Consider the following 20668-nt stretch of genomic DNA (forward strand, 5'->3'; position numbering starts at 1 on the left):
TTAAATTGATCTCTCCCAACATGTTCACAATATAAAGATTTGAACCGAGAAAGGAAAAACAAATAATAATATTCAATGTAGAGAAAATCTTGCAACAAATATACAGCCATAAATTGAGTCGTTGGAGGCTGTGGCTGTGGACACGACCAAATATTGCACGAGGGATTATACAGTACTCAGATGAACCTTATATGTCCAAACATTTTACATGATCTTGCAGCGCAGCAAAGCTGAATGAACACCTAAGTTACTGTTCAATAATTTTGCAAAAAGGGCAAATCTAAAATTTTGAAGCCATATAGCAATCACCAGGATACAACATCAGATCTAGAAGCCATAATAGCCACTCACTGCAATGGATACAACCGAGGGCTACAACATTAGTCAAATGCATGCACTACCCTTCGCATCTAGGATGAATGAACATCAAATTCCAACAATATTACAACTCTGCCGGTGCATCGAAGTAGGACAGCTCAATGTCAGCTACACAGGTGACCAAACAAATCAGATTGTCAGATATAGATACAGATCTACTGATCCTGTTTAGACTCTACATGTGGAAAAGAGTTTGCAAATGCCGAGAGATCACTCAGGTGTGCAGGTATCCTCCATAGAAAATACTGCAAGAATTCCCATTAACATCACCCCTAAAACTAAATAAATGGAGGCAGTAAATTTATGTCCTACAGAACTGGCCGCAACACAGCATCAATCAGTCTGGCCATAATACAGCAGCGATTGATATGCGCCCTTCATGTAGTGTACATAATCAAATACAAAACTACCTCATCTTGGCCTCCAAGTACGAAATAGCACTCAGATAACATTTGAAGAAGCTCGTCCCGAGTCCAGTGGAACCTCGACTCCCCTGTCACTGTAAATCAATGCAGCAGCCATCAGTTTGAACCACCAAAATATAGTCACATCATTCATCACAGGCCCATTGATCTGTCCTAATGGTCCACTCATACATTTACACCTTGCTCCGAAGTCGGAATACCAACCACTACCACTCAAATGTATCACAAAACTTATCCTAACTGTTATCCATGTCATCTTTCACGGTCAGGCTTGGTCCATCATCAAAGCCACCTCCAGGTGCAAGCTCATTTAGATCTAGGAAGGTTCTCCCTACACTTTTACTTTCCCTGTTGGGTGCGTCCATCTTCTCTACAGGCTGCTGTTGTGGCTGTTGCTCCTCATCTTGTTGCACTTTATTTTCTGTCACTGCATGGTCCTCCTCCATTTTATTACTGGCATTATTACCATTTTGTTCATCAGGACTATCTTCCTCTTCTTCCTCTTGCTCTTGACTCGAGGTTGAGAGTTCCATACCATTCTCTGCATCGGAGCCAGCATCAGGATCTGAGGCATCAGATTTCCTTGCCTTTCCTGGTTCAGTATCTGTGTCTGAAAAATCATATTGTTGATAGTTAATACGTGGACGAGAAGAACGCTTGCTGCGTCTGAGACTTGTCTGGATTTCATCAACAGATCTCAGCTTGGTCCCTCGCCGGCCGCGAGTTTCCAGTTTTTTATGCCGCTGGGGCTCCTCTATATCTTCGCTGGTACTCAACGAATATTCATCTTCCTCTTCATCATCTTCTGCATCTTCTTCCAACCGGAACTCTTCATCCTCTTCAGAAGCGCTTGATGCCTTCTGCTGTTTGCGACTTCTCAAGTATTCCTCATCATACACTGCCTCTCCCATGATATCATCGTCGCTGTCAAAGTTTGGATCAATATCCGAGACAGCCTCAACAAAGTCTTCTGTATATCTCTGAGATCTTTTCCTCCGCCGATTGCTGTGACACAAAACACAATGTTCATGAACCCATTACATTCAGTAGGGTAACGATAAACACCACATGCTAAGAGAGGTACCTGCGATCAAGTGCTTCATTTTCTTGTTCACCATCACTATCTCGGTAGTCATCTGACTTAAAAGAATTTCCGTCATATGATTCGTTGGCACTCGGTGAAGGGCCATTTAACTTTCCATTGCTTGGTGCCTCCAATCTTGGCATAAGCACCCTCCTATTAGCAGTATTACCAACAGGCTCAGCTGAGTTCTCCTCTCTTTTCCTGTACAATGTTAGAAATGATTACAATAACGTATATATTCCTTGAATAAGAAATGTTAAGCTTAAGAGATGATTTGCATACTTCGTTATTTTAATGGCTTCATTTATTGAGCGATCATAGTCGTCTGCATTGTAAATAAAGTCAAACCTTGTAATTAGAACAGATGGTGAAATTAACTGAACTAAATGATTAGATTGAAAAAGAACATATTCCAATCATCACAAACAGATGCGTATGCTGAAAGGATAGATTTCAGATACCAGTGTACAAGGGTTCCAGGACCAGGAATAATTCAGATTACTCCACCACATCCCCACATGGTTCGTATTTAATTTCCAGCCAGTTACATCAATCAGTTCCAAAGTTTACTAATTTGGGTAATTTTGTATCCAAACCTAACTGGAAACTGGAATTTAGCTGCGAGTTGGGCCAACATAGATGCACTTATAAATTTAGACTAGTTGGAGGCATGCACATTGTTGTGAAGTCATCCTCATGTACAGGTCAGAATCAACTTTTTCTTTCAGTAATTACACCTACGCTATTGACTTACATTTTAATGCAGCACTTCATCTCCCAACGTTCAGTCTATATATTAGGAGGGGGGGGGGGGGGAGATTTAGATGAGTACAAGTAATCAAGGGATGTGCTATTGAACACCAACATATTTCATAGGAGGGATCGAACTTTGAATTGCAGCTATCTGATTTTATGGATATTGGTCATGATGCCATGGATCCACTTGAACTAATGCTTTTTTCTATTATACTATAGATTTGCATGAGTCACCATAGTTATCAAGTCGGGTCAAGTCGCCGTAGGGGCGACTTGGTCGACTAGTTGACCAACTAGTCACGACTAATCTGGAGTAGACAGCAGAAATTCCACAGAATGGATTGTATCAGAAGTACAGAACAAAAAACAACAGGCAAAGATAGAATTATTAGTAAAGAAACTTAAAGTTTCTAAAATGTTGACGGCAACAGAGCAACAGCTGACGGCCTGAAGCTACAAAATAGAGCTGCTGGCCTGCTGCATATCTGAGGAGACCTGACTGACAGTCTGAAGCTAAGGGCGGCGACGGCTGACGATGACAGGGGAAGGGGGAGGGAGGTGACGGGAAGGGGGATGGGGAGGCGATGGGAAGGGGGTGGCGACGGCAACAGGAAGGGGGCGGTGGTGGGTTTAGGGTTGTGATCCCCTATGAGCTGTGCCTATGCATCTTGTAGCATGAAAAATGGGCCGAAAAGATTGGCCAAGCAAAGCACATTCGCCACCAGTCGCACGCCCAGCCGCCACAAGTCGCATGCCCAGCCACCACCAACCGTCACCTAGTCACCGCAAGACGTTGGCAAGTCGACAAGTCACTAGACTAGGCTTCCAAGTCGAGCTGAGGGCCTCTAGTCGTGCACCCAAGCTGACTTGTTGACTAATCCTGGGACTTGATAACCATGGGAGTCACACTACCATCCGTTCATTAAACTATTGTTAAGAACCAATGGTTCATACTAACAAGCAACTATGCTTTGGGAGCCCATAAGGGCATTGATAGAACAATGAATCATTGATGCAGAAAATGTTAGTCGGATATCTAACCTGATGGAAAAATAACTGAAAGAGAGGTTAATGAATGAGAAGCACTTAAGTGCGATTATGTTCAAAACAATAAGGAAAAAATTAGATCAGTACCACCAAGATGTTAAATTCAAAAATACCATCCAGTGTGAGCCAGACAAATAAGGCCTGAGGTCGCATGTCAGTTAATCATCCGTGATATTTTCCAACTCAGATGATCTTTGTGATGGTACTGAGCGATTCGCCAACAAAAAATGCTTAATTCAGTTTTGAAGCTTACCAAATGTATATGTTACAGGTTTTCTATCACGGAGAGAGCGGCCGGTGGTAAGTCCATCTGATGTCAAGTAGCTATCAATGAGGAGCGCTTCTCTCTGTTGTTTTTTGAGCAACTTCTCCTTCTTCTGCATGAAGAAGAAACGGTTGATTAACAAAGCTCAAAACAAAAAACCCTCTAGCAAAATGAATATATCAGACTGAGTTGAACAGGGTACACACTTTATGGATCTTTTCTATCTCTGGAAGATACTCGATCTTCAGCTTCTTTCCAAGGGAGACCTCTGTCCTGTTCCGACTTGAGAAGAGTTTTTCCTAAGCAGAAACAGGCATGAAAGTAACTAATCTCAATAACATCACTACAATTGATATCCAGGCAAAAGTAACATTTGATTAATATTTCACACCAGCATTTTCTTCCAAGTAAACTATGTTCTGTACCAAGGAAGCTAGCCAACCTTCGGTTAGAACTAGGGCATAGGAAAATATTGACACATTATTTAGATGTTGATACATGGGTTGCAGGATATGTTTTCAATTTGGCTGGCATTAACATGGTCTTCAAAACAAGTGTGCAGACAACGAAACACTAGAGCGCACCATGAGAAATGGTTCCAATAACCTCATGCAAGTTCAGCTATTAGGGAATCAGTTTTACAAGATAGTCATGCATGTGCTTGCCGTGTTGCTGCTATGGTGTGTCATTTACCAGTCACAACCGGAAGTTTTCCTTTTTTGTCTTGCATATGAATCGTGGTTGGGACCTACGTAATTCTGCTGCTGAAGTAATGGAATCCGGGTCATCTTGTATTGAAAAAAATGTTGCACATGAATCATTAAAACCACTAGTGAAACATAAAGGAAAAAATGTGGGGGTCAATATCTATACAAGGTACTTTCCAAGTTGTGCGTGATTGCGTAACATGTACACAAAAGATATTGACAAAAATGTTAAAGTAGAAAATGATAAGATCGAAGTACACCAGGTAAAAAATGTTCCAGTTCAATATAACAAAGGAGAAATAGAAAAGAAGGAAAAGTCCAACAAAATAACTATCAGCACATTTTATTCAATTGCTGCATTTTCCACTGAATCTCATTTTTAGTGCTTGCGGAGATCAATTTAAAATAAGAATTTTGGCTCACACGTCAAGGTCTACCTCCACCATTGTTCCTTCTTTATTTGGGGGGACAAAAAGAATGTTATTTGCCATCTCCATAACTTTACACAGTAATATTGCTTTGAACTAGAAAATAACCGAATGAAGTAGGTACAACAAACTGAGGGAAGACTTCATTTCCATGGAGATCTATGTGTAAACTGTCATCAATAACTATTTCGGTCATGAAAGAACAAAGGATGAACCCAATTCATAATCTCCATATCCAGCATATAATAATCCACATATTACATGCTGAAATAAACATATAAAATTAGCACACAAACAGTAAACACTAACTGTGTTTTTTATAATCACAACATGATCACCTATTATCGCAGGCTCATATTTTTGTGTAAGAAGTCTAATATTAGGGGAAAAAACAAATGTTACTTAATAATTCACTCTATGAGGCAGACATGAGGAACTCAAAAGTCAAAACTGACCGCGACATCATCAAACTCATCAAAGTTTGATGCAACAGTTTCCCACTGATAGGACACAACTGGAGGCGTTGAAGATCCTTTTCCCCTGGATCTCTTTCCTGGCTCCTTCTTGACCTGTTCCACTCGTCTAATTTCACGAGACAATCTATGTCCAAGAATCTCATCATCTTCATACCTGTTTTGCATGACTTGATTAGCAAGCCTACATGAAATAAAAAACAATGGAAATTCTTTCCATTCAAGATAAAAAAAATCTACCCACCAGTATGAGATTCCAAGGGAATCTCCCCCAACCCGTTCTTTACGGAAGGTAGAAAGGTCATATCCATGCTTAAGGGAACTGTCAATGAAGTTCCGAATATCCTCTTGCTGCAAAATTACGCTTGGTAGTCAAATATATTGTCAAGATTAACAGCATGTAATGTAGCTAACTTGCAGCTAATGTCAAAGACAAATTGCAACCTGTTTCCAAACACATATCAAACAGGACAAACCTCCAGCTCTTTCACACATCCATCCCTCCCTTACGCTTAATTTACACATGACAGCAGACAAACTGTCTCTTTGCTATAAGGCATACATTTGTTTTAAAAATCAGCTTGTCACTCAAACTGTCATCATAACTATTCTTCTAGTGTAAAGCATCCAAGCTAGTGCAAGGACCCCTCCTCTGTAGTTGTGCTAGGGGAAAAGAACAAGAGCCATGAAGCAGCAGATTCTTTATTAAAAAGAAAAAAGGAAATACCTCGTGTAGAAATTTAGATTTTGCATATCTGTCACAGCATTTAGCCCTTGCCAAGAGAGTACAACAGTGACAAGGAGCAAATACTCTTCAAAAGGTTTTTCTTTTACCAGCATCTTCTCTTAGAACTTTGGCAAGTTCATAGGACAGGAATAAATGCAAGTACTGTTGAAATTCCCATAAATGAAGTGGGTTCGAATTATCTTTGACAGAAAAATTTCTTATCTGTACACCGTAGGCTGAAATAATGGTTGATACTCACTTAAGTTTGAAAGCACTGAAAAAGTGGTCACGTTGGTATTTTACCCATATTAAGGAAATAAGCTTTTTTAAGTGAATCAACAACACTGGAACTCAACTGAAATTGCCAGTAGTAATTACTACCGAACTACACCACAAGAAATGAGACAAGAATATACAAATAGCAAGGATAAAATATCAATTTTGGCAACCTTCCCTTGGTTTGTCATCTAATGAAGATAAGTCCAGCACATACCTCAACACGAATATCACATATCGCTTTCAAGATCACTAAACGAGTCGCCGGCTCTAGTGTTTTATATGTTTCAATTTCAGTTCTGCAAGATGAAAGAATTGGGAAAATCATCAGTATGAAATTGCAGCACGAGGTTTAATCAACCATGTCTTGTGTGCTGAACTAACCCATGGGATGCAACTATTGGCAGATCACCTTCTGCAACCTGCAGTTCAGATCCTTATTAGCTCCAATTGAATGGAATACCATTACTGCCATTTACCCAAATTGTTTGCAACATGGAATATTAGTCATATACCCAATGCCACCAATCCCTTAGCTTTCTACATAGGACGGTCACCCAGGTTCCACGCCCCATAGCCATGCGAGTTATTGGAGGAATCGACTGCAGGTGTGATCAAACCGCATGAGGATTCAAGGACAAATGTTGCATGGAAAACGATGTACAATATAAAGCGCACTTTAACAAATGAGAAAAAATAGTTTGTTTTTATAAGCAGACAGCTAGTATAGTTCTTAACCCACACAATCAATTGCAAATAACAGGGCACCTTTGAGCAAGAGACCAACCAAGAATAACAGGGCACATGCCATTATTGCATTTGCTCACATGACAGTCCATGTAAAAAATCAGCACAGAGCTTCTAGAACTACAGGCGGCATACAAACTCAGTAACACAAAGCATGCAAGGTCGCCAACAAAAAATGAACAAATTTTACTTCTCGCATGGGATAAAAAAGCACAACTCGATATCTGGTCACGAATGCAGTGATAACTAAGGTACAAAACAAGTGAAAACACACCCCCGCACACACAGAGCGGAAAGAGAGGGTGGGGATCAACTTCAAACTGAACCAGCTGAATGGGCTCACCTTTAGCAGCGGCATGTGCACATCGTCTAGAGTACTGTTGGGAGTGATAAGCGCCGCCTCGAGGTCCTCCGCCGTGAACTCAGCAGTGACGTTCAGCAGAGGCCGGAACACCTACACCCACCAAAACAGTGCAACAGCGGCGTCAAACTCTAACCCTAGCTCCGAAGCCCACAGCACGAAACAGGAGCAAAACCCCCGAGCCCCAGAGCACGGCGCCAGCGAGGGCCAGGTAGCACGAGTGTAGCGAGAAGGGCACGGCGCGCACGTGGAGGAAGTTGAGGACGGAGGCGAGCTCCCACATGCAGCGGAGCCGCCAGCGCGGCAGCTCCGCGGGCGCCTCGGGCTCCGACACGAGCGGCGTGACGACGCGGCATTGCGGCGTCTCGTCCGCGCCGGCGCCGGCGCCCGCCGCGGCGCGCCGGCGCGGCCGCTCCGGTGGCGGTGGCGGCGGGGGCCTGGGCTTGTTGTTGCACGCGCGCGGCAGGCGCGTCTTCCGCGGGGTCGGCTGCTCCTCCGCCGCCGCCGGCTTCGCGTTCCCGGGCGGCGCCTCCTCCGCTTCCTCCTCCTCCCGCTTCTCCGGCGAAGCGGGATGAGCGCCGTCGCTGGCGTCGGGCATGGGGGGATCAGATCGGGGATCCGCGTCGGTGCTAGGGTTAGGGTTTGGTTGGGAGGAGGAAGCGGGGGGCGGGGAGGCGGAGGTGGAAGCCATGGAAGGGGAGCGGAGGAGGGGAAGGGTAAAAATGGGATTACGCGTAGTAGGGGTGGTGAGAGCCTGAGAGGGGTAGGATGGGAATTGCGACTCAGGGGCGAGGCGTCAAGCCGTCAGCGTGAAAAATTGGTTGAGCACTTGAACTCGTTCGTCTGGGTTTTTTTTTTTTTGTTGACCCTCGTTCGTGTTGGGTTTGACGAGGGTTTGTGTTGCGTCTTGAGATCCAATTTAACTGATCGAGTAGCTTTGCTATGGTTGAATATGAATCGGTTGTGTTTGTATTGAATTGATAAGTTTTTAAATGTAACTTATAAATATCAGTGTGCGTTTTAGATGGTAATATAGAATATTTTTATAAGTAGTGACACATCTTAAATGTAATTCTATCTGTCTTTTTCATCCTAACTTTTGTGGAATGGTCTTAATGATTATGTACAACGGGCTTGGGAATTGATGATTATGTAAATATAGTTCTGTCTGTCTGCAAGGGAATTCCAATGGGCTTGGAGAGATGAATGGGGTTAGCTTCAAGCAATTGAGTCATCACCCTAGTGGCCTCGTCACATACTTTAGTATGTTGTGAGCTAGCTCCTACGTCCTACACTGAGCATCTGAGCTGAAAACCAGCCAGGACCCAGGAAAGAGAACGGGAGAGCCGTCCAGGCTTTTGATCTTCCTTTTGACCTTGAGGGTAACATAAGCGGTGAACCTCGCAGAAGTTCATGAACAACTTACCATAACAGAATCCAAGCAAAGGGAAAATACGCTCGAAATCAATGTGCACGCCACTAGTTCTGACAAACAAGTAACTGGTTTACCCAACCAAGCAGCAGGATAACCAGCAGTCCGATGGCATCCCCTACATTTGCGAAGTCTCAAACTGCGCACCATCATAGCCATACAACAATATTTCCATCTTTTCTTGTATCAATCTGAGGTACAGAAATTTCCCGAGACACATCACACAAGCATATCACAAAATCCGTACACAGATGCAGATGGAAAAAGACCATGCTTGCTCCTAGGTGAATGTACCTACGGCATTATGCCCGGCCCAAACAAGGAATAAAACAACTTTGGCGACAAGATAACCAGGGGAAAAAATAAACCTAGGACCACGGACTTCGTTTAATCCTGGTACTCTTTATTGGCCACCACGAGGAAATTTTGTTTTATGGGTTTCCTCGTTTCATTCATGTCACTCTTTCATAAGCATTGCCAATCTGCATGTGAAGCCATTCTGATGTCAAGCCCTGGGCGTATTCCCTTAGTGTTTGTGGATCGAATGACAGACCCGGAGCCGTGTTATATGGCGGAGCACCAATCTGCAAGAAAGCAGGCACCAGTAACCTTTTTTGAACTTTCATGTAAGTTTGCAGGCTCATTTAACAGAATAGGCAAAGGCATAAAGCTGAAAGAAAAGGAAACTAATATGCCGTTTCAACAATGTACCAATCCTACTGCCAAACAGCATAAATAAAACTGAAAACCAACTCATAGAATGCCAGCTGAGTTCTAATCATTTGGTTTCCAAAAGTACAATATTACTTTTGTGTACGCAGTTAGGAACATGTCATGACCACCAAATTGTTTAATGGTTCAGATGGATCATCAAATGGCTTCAAAACAATATGGAGCATTCTGCATACTGAAGTACATGTTTAACCAATAAAATAGAGTGACGTAGCTTTAGATGACTACCATAGTAGTAATAGAAAATACAAGTCTCGCTACGTGAAAAACAGACAAATGAGACAAGAAATTAGTGACGGGTCGTAAAATAACCTGTCACTGATGATAATAGTGACGGGTCGTAGTTGTGACCCATCACTTACGATTAATCATCAGTGGCAAGTCATCCTAAGCTAGTCATTAGTGACGAATCAACTTATAACCCGTCACTAATGATGATTCATCAGTAACGGATTATTCTAAACTAATCATTAGTAACGGGTCTCCTGGTCCAATCATAAGTGACAATCATGTTATGAAAACATGACCCCTCACTTATGACGATGTTATGACCCGTCACTTATGACGGGTCTGAAAATTGACGCTCGTGCTGAAAATAGGTAACAGGTGATACTCTTCACCCGTTATATATGATATTATTCACCCGTCACCTATGACATATAATAATTTCATGAGCAGTTGTTTCATCAAAATATATTTTGTTCAATATCTAACAAAAAAAACATACTCATGTGCATACCTACAGAACAAAAACTATAAAAAGTCAAGGCCAATATCTAACAAAAGAAAGCAGGAAAGTACTATGAAAAAAGGGGTGAAAAGAAGACAGTTGAATGTACGGTATTCGCAAATAATTTTTATTTTTCTTTTATTTTTTCTCACCTCGGCAACACTTTTCTACTCAAGTTTGATGTAAAGGGTGACAGCTATGGACACAAACACGCGTTTTGAAAACGGTACAAAAACTTAAGGGGGCGAGAACTCAATCTTACAGGCCAATTTTGGCCTCGAAAAATTTGCTGAACCCAACAAAGTGGGAGAGAAACGGATGTAACTTTTTTTGTAGATATACGTAGTCAAAAAATGTCAAAATCAGAGTCTGTATGCAAAAGTTATATCAGTTTTACCGAAGTCACTCCAGGTCACCTATTTGAAACATTCATTACATTGCTTATTTTAATTCTGCAGCTGCTTTGGGTCGAAGTGAATAGCTCAATTGAACTTTAATTCCACTATGTGATTCTAAAACTTTGAATTGAACCATTAAAAGTGTTTTTATTCCCTTTTCTCTTAAGCTCTGGAGCAACCTGTAATTCAAATTGGTAACATGATCATAGGTGACGGGTCACTGTTCTGACTCGAACCATTAAAAGTGTTTTTATTCCCTTTTCTCTTAAGCTCTGGAGCAACCTGTAATTCAAATTGGTAACATGATCATAGGTGACGGGTCACTGTTCTGACCCGTCACTAATCAGTCATAGGTGATGGTCACAGTTATGACTCGTCACTGAAATGTACGTGATGTCGCCGAGGGGGGTGAATAGGCGTTTCCTGAAATTTAAAACTTCGCAACGGATTACTGAGTCTGGATCCTCCGGGTCAATCCGGAGACTCTGGGTTATACAAAACCCGGATACTCCGGGTTTACCCAGATAATTCGGATGAAACAGAAAATCGAAACTTATGAACTTTTGAGCAAATTTAATTGAATCTATAAATTACCACAGGTTCTAAGAGATGCCTAAAAACTTTATCACCAACAACCTGTAGTCACACGCGCACAAGCAGGAAGATCAGGAAAATCCCAAAAATCAACTAGAATAAGTAAATGTGCAATAAAGTGAAGGAGACAAAAGTTTGTTCCCGAAGTTCGGCCACCTCACAAAAAAGTGACTACGTCTCCGTTGAGGAGCTCACAAAGAGCCAAGTCTTTCTCAACCATTTCCTCACACAAGCGACCAAAACGATCAAGCTAGGGTTCTTACTCAAATCAATGGGTAATACAAACTTCTCAAGGCACTCCACAAGCTTAGGTGCTCTCTGGGTGAAACTCCGACATAGAGTCTTGGTTTGAACTTGAGAGCTCAACCCGGAGTCTCCGGGTTAGCCCGGATACTCCGGAGTCTGGTATATGGCCGAAGTCTCCGGGTGAGAGACTCTGAGACAGAGTCTCGAGTAGGCTTTAAGTGCTATTCGAATATTTATCGTTTCCGTTGGACATATAAGATATATGTAATAATTTGTGATGAACTATACGTGGTATGCTAGTCGTTGAATTTAAATTTGTAAGACAATATTTGTGTTAATGTGATGCTATGAGATGTTTGATATGTAATGTTTGCTTCTCTCTTTCTTATATTTTGTGATATATCTTATCATATGCATCACGCGCTATCATGTTCACTCACACTTGGACCCCATGGATGCTAAGATATAGGGGAGCTTTCACAAAATTTCTTTAAATATGTGCATTTGATCTCAAATTCTAATTTCAATCGATGCACATATTTAGAAGGAGCTCACCATATATATTAGAATTCAAAACTCTTTAATTCGATTATCTCTTGTAAGCTTTTGGTGGCTGACTTCCGCTTTCGGATACGTGTCCAGCGGGATAAGCGCGCTAAAGTCGCTAGAACGAAGTGGTGGAAGCTCAGGGGGGAAGCGGCTCAAGCTTTCAAGGAGAGGGTAATTAAGGAGGGCTCTTGGGAGGAAGGAGGTGATGCAAACAATATGTGGATAAAGATGGCGACTTGCATTCGGAAGGTGGCTTCTGAGGAGTTTGGGGTGACGAGGGGAAGTAGAAGCGAAGCGAAAGATACCTGGTGGTGGAACGAGGATGTCCAGAAGGCTATCAAGGAGAAGAAAGAATGTTTCAAACGCCTACACTTGGACAGGAGTGTTGACAACGTAGAGAAGTACAAGGTGGCGAAGAAGACCGCAAAGCGAGCAGTGAGTGAAGCAAGAGGTCGGGCGTATGAGGACCTCTACCAGCGGCTAAACACGAAGGAAGGGGAAAGGGACATCTATAAGATGGCCAAGATCCGTGAGAGGAAGACGAGGGATGTCAACCAAGTCAAATGCATCAAGGATGGGACAGATCGACTTCTGGTGAAGGAAGATGAGATTAAGAATAGATGGCGAGAGTACTTCGATCAGCTGTTCAATGGAGGAGGTGAGAGCTCTTCCATTGAGCTGGACGACTCCTTTGATGATGCCAACAGGCGTTTTGTACGAAGGATTCAGGAGTTTGAGGTCAAGGAGGCTTTAAAAAGGATGAAAGGAGGCAAGGCAATGGGCCCTGATGGTATCCCTATTGAGGTGTGGAGATACCTTGGAGACATAGCAATTGTATGGCTAACTAAGCTTTTCAACCTTATTTTTTGGGCAAACAAGATGCCCGAAGAATGGAGGCGGAGTATATTAGTACCAATCTTCAAGAATAAGGGGGATATTCAAAGTTGTACTAATTACCGTGGGATTAAGCTGATGAGCCATACGATGAAGCTATGGGAGAGAGTCATTGAACACCGCTTACGAAGAATGACAAGCGTGACCAAAAATCAGTTTGGTTTCATGCCTGGGAGGTCGACCATGGAAGCTATCTTCTTGGTATGACAACTTATGGAGAGATACAGGGAGCAAAAGAAGGACTTGCATATGGTGTTCATTGACTTAGAGAAGGCCTACGATAAGATACCACGGAATGTTATGTGGTGGGCTTTGGAGAAGCACAAAGTCCCAACAAAGTATATTACCCTTATTAAGGATATGTACGATAATGTTGTGACAAGTGTTCGGACAAGCGATGGTGACACCGATGATTTTCCAATTAGAATAGGACTGCACCAAGGGTCAGCTTTGAGCCCTTATCTTTTTGCTTTGGTGATGGATGAGGTCACAAGGGATATACAAGGTGATATCCCATGGTGTATGCTCTTTGCAGATGATGTGGTGCTAGTCGACGATAGTCGGACGGGGGTAAATGAAAAGTTGGAGCTGTGGAGACAGACCTTGGAGTCGAAGGGTTTTAGGCTTAGTAGAACTAAAACTGAGTACATGAGGTGCGATTTTAGTACTACTAGGCACGAGGAGGATGAGGTTTGCCTTGACGGGCAGGTGATACCTCAGAAGGATACCTTTCAATATTTGGGGTCGATGCTGCAGAAGGATGGTGAAATCGATGAAGATGTGAGCCATCGAATCAAAGCCGGGTGGATGAAGTGGCGCCAAGCTTCCGGCGTCCTCTGCGACAAGAGAGTACCACAGAAGCTAAAAGGCAGGTTCTATAGGACGGCAATTAGACCTGCGATGTTGTATGGCACAGAATGTTGGCCAACTAAAAGGCAACATGTCCAACGGTTGAGTGTAGCGGAGATGCGCATGCTGAGATGGATGTGTGGCCACACAAGAAAGGATCGGGTTCGGAATGAGGACATACGTGATAGAGTTGGTGTAGCACCAATTGAAGAGAAGCTTGTCCAACATCGTTTGAGATGGTTTGGGCATATACAACGCAGGCCCTCAGAAGCGCCTGTACATAGCGGAAGAATAAAGCGTGCGGATAATGTCAAGAGAGGTCGAGGTAGACCAAACTTAACATGGGAGGAGTCGGTAAAGAGGGATCTGAAAGACTGGAATATCACCAAAGAACTAGCTATGGACAGGGGTGCGTGGAAGTTAGCTATCCACGTGCCAGAACCATGACTACACTTGCAAGATCTTATGGGTTTCATCTCTAGCCTACCCCAACTTGTTTGGGACTGAAAGGCTTATAGATTTTAATTAATTAATTAATTAATCTCTTGTAAGCTTTAATCGTGTTGTCATCAATCACCAAAAATGGGAGATTGAAAGTGTATCTAGACCCCTTATGTGGGTTTTGGCTAATTGATGATAAACGATTAAGGGACTAATGGGTTTGCTGAAATTATGAACAGATTTTAAATCTCTTTGGATAAGTTAAGAGACGTTAGCGTCCCTCAAAAAGAAAAGAGAGGTGGCATGTAGTTACTCAATAGGCTTTAATTCATTTTTATTTTGAATTTGAGTTCATGATAGTCGTACTATCAAGAGTGATACGTGTTAATAGTTTTAAATGTGTCTCAGTGCTCAAAATATCTTTTTAGAATAGAAAGTTGAGAGACACAATCACACACGGACACCGGAAAAAAAGACTTACGTTGTCTCAGTCTGGAGTCTCCGGGTTAGCCTGGATACTCCGGACTCTGATCAATAGGTCAGAGTCTCCGAATGAGACTCCGGCAGAGAGTCTCGAACTCCAGGTTAGCCCGGATACTACGGAGTCTTCGGGTGAGACTCCGAGACAGTCTCGGGTAGGCTTTAAGTGCTTAACCCGGAGTCTCTGGGTTGGCCTGGATACTCCGGGTTCTGGTGTTTCCGGCCCTCTAGGCAAGCTCCAGATAGTGGTTCTGCATGTGCGCCCAAGTGTTACCCGGAGTCTCCGGGTGAATCCGGATACTCCGGGTCAGTACAAAATGCACAGTAACGGCTAGTTTTTTTTGAAGTGGACTATAAATACCTCTTTACCCCCTCCTTCATTTGCTGTTAAACAACTTGTAGAAAAACTCATTCAAAGCTATTCAATAGCCCTCTTAACTCCTCTAGAGTTTTGATTTTTGCAAGATTTGGAGATTAGGGTTTGAGAAGTGAGATTGAGTGCTAGAGAGCTAAAATCCATTCTTGAGCACTTGAGGTCATCGCCAAACTGTCGATTCACATTCTTTACTTTTGGAGTTTTAAGTTCCTAGACGGCAAGACGTCACCCGGAAAGCACTCAAGCTTATGGAGTGCCCCGGAAAGTTTGTATTACCCTTTGAATTGAGTAAGAACCATAACTTGGTCTTTTTGATCGCTTTGGTGAGGAAAATGTTGAGAGAGACCCGGCTCTTTGTGAGCTCATCAACGAAGACGTAGGCACTTCTTTGTGAGGTAGCCGAACTTCGGGAACAAATCTTTGTTTCCTTTACTTTATTGTACATTTACGTGTTCTAGTTGATTTTTGAGGATTTTTCCGATCTTGTTGCTTGTGTGCGTGTGACTGCAGGTTGTTAGTGATAAGGTCCTTATGCATTTCTTAGAACCTGTGGTAACTTATAGACTCAATTAGATTTGCTCAAAAGTTCATAAGTTTCAATTTCCCGTTTCATCCGAATTATCCGGGAAAGCCCGGAGTATCCGGGTTCTATATAACCCAGAGTCTCCGGATTGACCCGAAGTACTCGGACTGAGTAATCCGCTGCGAAGTTTTAAATTTCAGGAAACGTCTATTCACCCCCTAAGCGACATCACGTACATTTCACTTATCCAATGGGACTAAAATCTATTCATAACCCCAATAAACTCATTAGTCTCTTAATCGTTTGTCATCAATTAGCCAAAATCCACATAGGGGATCTAGATGCACTTTCAGTCACCTATGACCTTCGTCAACAAAAGTTAAAAGGATAAAATATCCGCTTCCTATCACAACGACATGATAGCTGAGGTGGTAAGGGTGGTTCGCAAGCGAGGAGAGGTCGCGACTTCGATTCAAACGAAACGCAAATACTGAAAGCCATGGCGTGGCTTGTGGGGCATATGCAATGGGCTCTGTGTTGGGGTGGCTCGAGTGAAAAAATATTTTTTTCGTATCCAAAAAACGCGAAAAACATTTATCAATCGTAAGTGATGGGTCACTCTTAAAACTCGTCACTTATGTTCAGTCATTAGTGACGGGTCACTGTTACGTCCCGTCACCTATAACTTTCATTAATGACGGGTCAAGTTGTCACCCGTCACCTATGATCTCATTGTTGACGGGTCTTAACCAGATCCGTCACCAATAACGACTCATCATTGACACGTTCGGGGTGACGGGTGCGAGACCTGTCACTAATGACGGTTACCACCCATCACCTATGACCTTTTTTTCACGTAGTGTCAGGCAACCATGTCAGGTCAAATTGAAATATTAAGAACTTAAGCTGATATGATATGCAGAAAACAAAAAATGCAATAATTTACCCCATGCTAAACTTTTTATCAAGAATATTGGAAGCTCAGGTTTTAACCATTATGACTAAACTTACATCTTTAGATGGAAAAGCTACACTTCCATTGTTCATATGAGCATTAACCGCTTCAAGCTTCATGGACAAAAACTGCAGAGAGCAGGTAAATTAGTAATTAGTTACTTGAACATATACAAGAAGACAATTTCACATGAGACGTGACTGTGAAGACCACATACCTCCACTTGATGCTGTAAAGACTGGATGTAATTTATTATCTCATCAAGGACTGATGCTTTCCCGATAACCTGATAAATCAAAAAAATAATGTTTACAACAGAAGCATTGACTGAGAAAAGGACTCCAAGAGGACAGAGCCGTGTGATAATTGAAAAATAAAAGTATGGCAGCACAAGATTTTGAATTTATGGGGCACCTTATTGCATCCAGGGACAAGATCCTGGAGAGTGTTCATCCGTTCACTTATCTTCTCTCGCCGTGCCTGTCAATACACAGATGTTGAGTTGATTGAGTCATTAATTTGAATAATTACAATTAGTCTATAGGTTATAACAATGGTTGAGCATTCCAATTTCTGTAATAAATTAGTCACTACTATCATAGTCTTGAGAGAGAATATCAAAACTAGTTAAGAAAACATCCAAATGTGCAGGGTGGAAACACCATCAAAACAGTAAGAGCTTACTCTTTCTGCAAGGCTATGGCTGTCCGTTGCTTGACCTCTTCTTGCCCTCACATGGATATAGTCTTGTTTCGGTGGCTCTTGTGGTGTAGGTTTTTTATCAACAGACTTGCTAGCATTCCCTGAATTTGTTTCAGCTTCTGTCCTTATTTTATCATTGTTATCATCAGATGTCATCAGCTTCAAACTTTTTGCTTCTGGATCAGCCTAAGAAAAAAAGTGTGCATATGAATCATCCAAACTGAAATACTCTTCATTTTACTTTCTGTATTTAAAATGCCAAGGAAATTCGGTCATGAATAAGAAATGGTGGGGACGTATATCAAGGCAATGATCACATGGATAAGGTCTCCCCCCTTCAAACTGGATATAACTGGTATAAACATAACTCCCAGATCCTCAAGGGACTACAAAAAAAGGATAAAACTATAACAGTAGACGCTCCTACCAGCCTACCATGCAAGTAACAGAAGAAACCAAGTATGGGATTAAGCATCACAATTTGCAGGTCAACTACAAGAAGTTCTAGGACAGACCAAATGCTGCACCAACATCAGAGATTATATACTTGCAAAACACTGCTGATGCTTTCAGACCAGCGCAACATGCACTGTGATGCGAATACCGATTGGTGAAACAATTATGCTGGAATTGCTGACAGTGTGATAGTTTCTTCCATATTTGGCGGTGGTTTCAGCTTATTTGACAGCTGAAGAACCCAGAGGAACTTCCATGCCATGACAGCGATATTGGACCAACTGGTTTGACTACATGCTACCTACAGCTACATAAAGTTAGTTCATCCTACAGTGGACTATACTCCATTAGAGCCCAAAAGCGCTATATCCCTGCAAATCAGGCACTGCATTTCCCGTGCACAACCCCTGACCTGACCACATTGAGTGCAATCCCCATTCCACATGCCACTGAGCTCCCCGGCTAGCTCAACAACCAGCAAGGCAGCAATTCAGAATCCTCAAACCAGTCGACCCGCATTAACCAGCTTCGATTTGAACTAATCAGGTCGCATTGTGCAAGGTCAAAGCGCCGCGTCATCGCCACGCAGAAACAGCAGCGCATCCGACGGCATGGACGAGCAGATTACGGCGGCAGGCCGCCCAAGCTGCAATTTCCGGGCACCCCGCTCCCCCGGTCTAAATCCAGCACCCGGACCCACCAAACCGACACAGATCACAGCCAATGCGGGGCGGGAGTGGAGAGGAGGTAGGGCTGTTTAGTTTGAGGCCAAACCAAAATTTTGACCAGCAAAAAATCAGAACGGCCATTTTCAACGTCAAAATCTTGCCTAGTTTTGCTATAGAAAAAACGAGCACGGCCAAATTTTGGCTTTCATCCAAACGGAAGCCAAATTTCGTAGCCGTGGCTAAATTTTGGCTTCCCCTGGAGGCAAGAACCAAACAGCCCTAGTCTTACCGAGTCCTCGGCGGCGGCGGCGGCACCGGAGGTGGAGACGAGCTTGGACGACTCCTCCTCGGGCGCTGCCGCAGCCGCAGGCGCGTCGCGGCGCGGCCTCCTGCGGCTGGAACTGCCGGCGCCGGAGCGTACGCCGTTGCCCCGGTCGGCGGTGGTGACGACGGAGGATGCCTCGAGGCGGTGGTGCGGCGTCCGCCAGAGCTCGGCGGCGACCGACGAGGCGGGATCCATGCGCGCGTAGGGTTTCGGCCCCGCGGCCAGATCGGGAGGAGGGGAAGGTGGCTGGCTTGGCAGTGGCAGGGCAGCGTGGGACTGTGGGCGCGGAGTCAGAGGTCAGAGAAGGCTGGAGGGAGAGAGACGCGACGTGAGTGAGAGTGAGAAAAAAAATTGAAACAATGGTGGGGTTTGGGATTTGGAGATTGATGGAGGCAAGCTGGCCAGTGACTAGGCTGGACTTGGGGTCGGTCCAGGCATGGTCCTGGCCGGTTTGGATTTTGGAAGCTATTGGTAGATCATCTTTAATTATTTTTTTTTATTTTATTTTTTTCTCTTCTTTATTCTTATTTTCTTTATTTTTATCTATCTTTAACAGTTTTTTTTAGAGGAATTGTAAAGGAAAAGAAGAGAGAATTCCATCATAAAAGGAATGATCTTGAGAATCCTTTCGTGACAGGAACCGTGAAGGGAAACCTTTGGAACGCTGAAGAAAACAAAAATCCTATTATAAAAGAATTCTGGCCTCTAAAAGGAAACCGTTGAAGATAGTCTTAGCGCCTAATAAGTGCAAGTTTTTCCTAAAAAACAATAAGTGCATGTCTTTTTTTTAAGATAGGATTAAGTGCATGTTTGGGGATGAATTTCAAGTAAGGCCACTCAACTATATTTTCTTCATTTTATTCTTTTCTAATTCTTTTTTCATTTCTATATCTTTTAATTTTTTCTCATCTCCAACATCTTCTATTCAAAGGGATTCGTGAAGGTAAAACAGGAAGAATCCCAGTGTGGAGGGAATGGGAGGAAGAATCTCTTCGTGAAGGGAACCGTGAAGAAGAGTCGTTGGGGTGTTGAAGGGAATGAGAATTTTTTTTGAAGGGAACATGACTTACGAAGGGAAGTCGTTAGACATGGTCTAATTAATGCCTAGAAATCCCACTAGTTATTCTTCAATCGCATGAACATCAGGGTTTCTTCAGCGATGTCGGTCAACGAGCGTTCCTTCGAGTTCTAGGGTTAGAGGATAGGGGTTTTCGGGTCCAGGAGGTGTCCCCGAGCTTAGAGGATGCCTAGGATGGCAAGCCGGATCAATGGTGGCGGCGAGTGGCAGGGTTGGATGATTGCCGGTGGGCGGTGAAAGTGGTGGGGAAGCCAAATGGAACGGGTTAGTGAGGCGGTTGTAGCAAAAATGATCTTATTAGGTAATGATTGTGATTTTGATGATTAATGATAATATAGTCATTGAGACTAACATGTTTATCAAGAATATATGTTAGTAGGTCTCATAGATACAATATATCAAGAAACCACCGTAGCCGGAATAAAGTTTGATTGAATTGGAGAAGTACAAAGAGAATTGATATCACCGGATAGTCTAGTGTAGTAGAGTTTGCACTCATCGGAGCATTGTGCACAGAGGCTGACAGCCTCACTGGATAGTCCGGTGATCTGTGTGTTGAACTCACT

At 43.0% G+C, this 20668-nt stretch overlaps 2 protein-coding genes across 2 annotated transcripts; both read right to left on the reverse strand.

The window, feature by feature from the left end:
- Window positions 1–23: 23 nt before the first annotated feature.
- Window positions 24–8458, reverse strand: LOC133890366 (DDT domain-containing protein DDR4-like). The gene is made up of 12 exons (XM_062330760.1): window positions 7922–8458; window positions 7657–7767; window positions 7082–7168; window positions 6951–6988; window positions 6784–6865; window positions 5808–5914; window positions 5546–5720; window positions 4162–4254; window positions 3944–4067; window positions 2170–2212; window positions 1888–2088; window positions 24–1808 (listed from the first exon to the last, which is right to left on the reverse strand). The coding sequence occupies exons 1-12, from the start codon at window positions 8363–8365 to the stop codon at window positions 1040–1042; spliced, it is 2274 nt and encodes a 757-aa protein (XP_062186744.1). The 5' UTR covers window positions 8366–8458; the 3' UTR covers window positions 24–1039.
- Window positions 8459–9258: 800 nt separating this feature from the next.
- Window positions 9259–19409, reverse strand: LOC133889940 (transcription factor BHLH094-like). The gene is made up of 6 exons (XM_062330362.1): window positions 18989–19409; window positions 17558–17761; window positions 17288–17353; window positions 17091–17159; window positions 16930–17001; window positions 9259–9690 (listed from the first exon to the last, which is right to left on the reverse strand). Exons 1-6 carry the CDS (start codon window positions 19217–19219, stop codon window positions 9559–9561), a joined length of 774 nt encoding a protein of 257 aa, XP_062186346.1. The 5' UTR covers window positions 19220–19409; the 3' UTR covers window positions 9259–9558.
- Window positions 19410–20668: the final 1259 nt, after the last annotated feature.

The sequence above is a fragment of the Phragmites australis genome, chromosome 14 (genome assembly GCF_958298935.1).
Source record: "Phragmites australis chromosome 14, lpPhrAust1.1, whole genome shotgun sequence".
Taxonomy (NCBI): Eukaryota; Viridiplantae; Streptophyta; class Magnoliopsida; order Poales; family Poaceae; genus Phragmites; species Phragmites australis.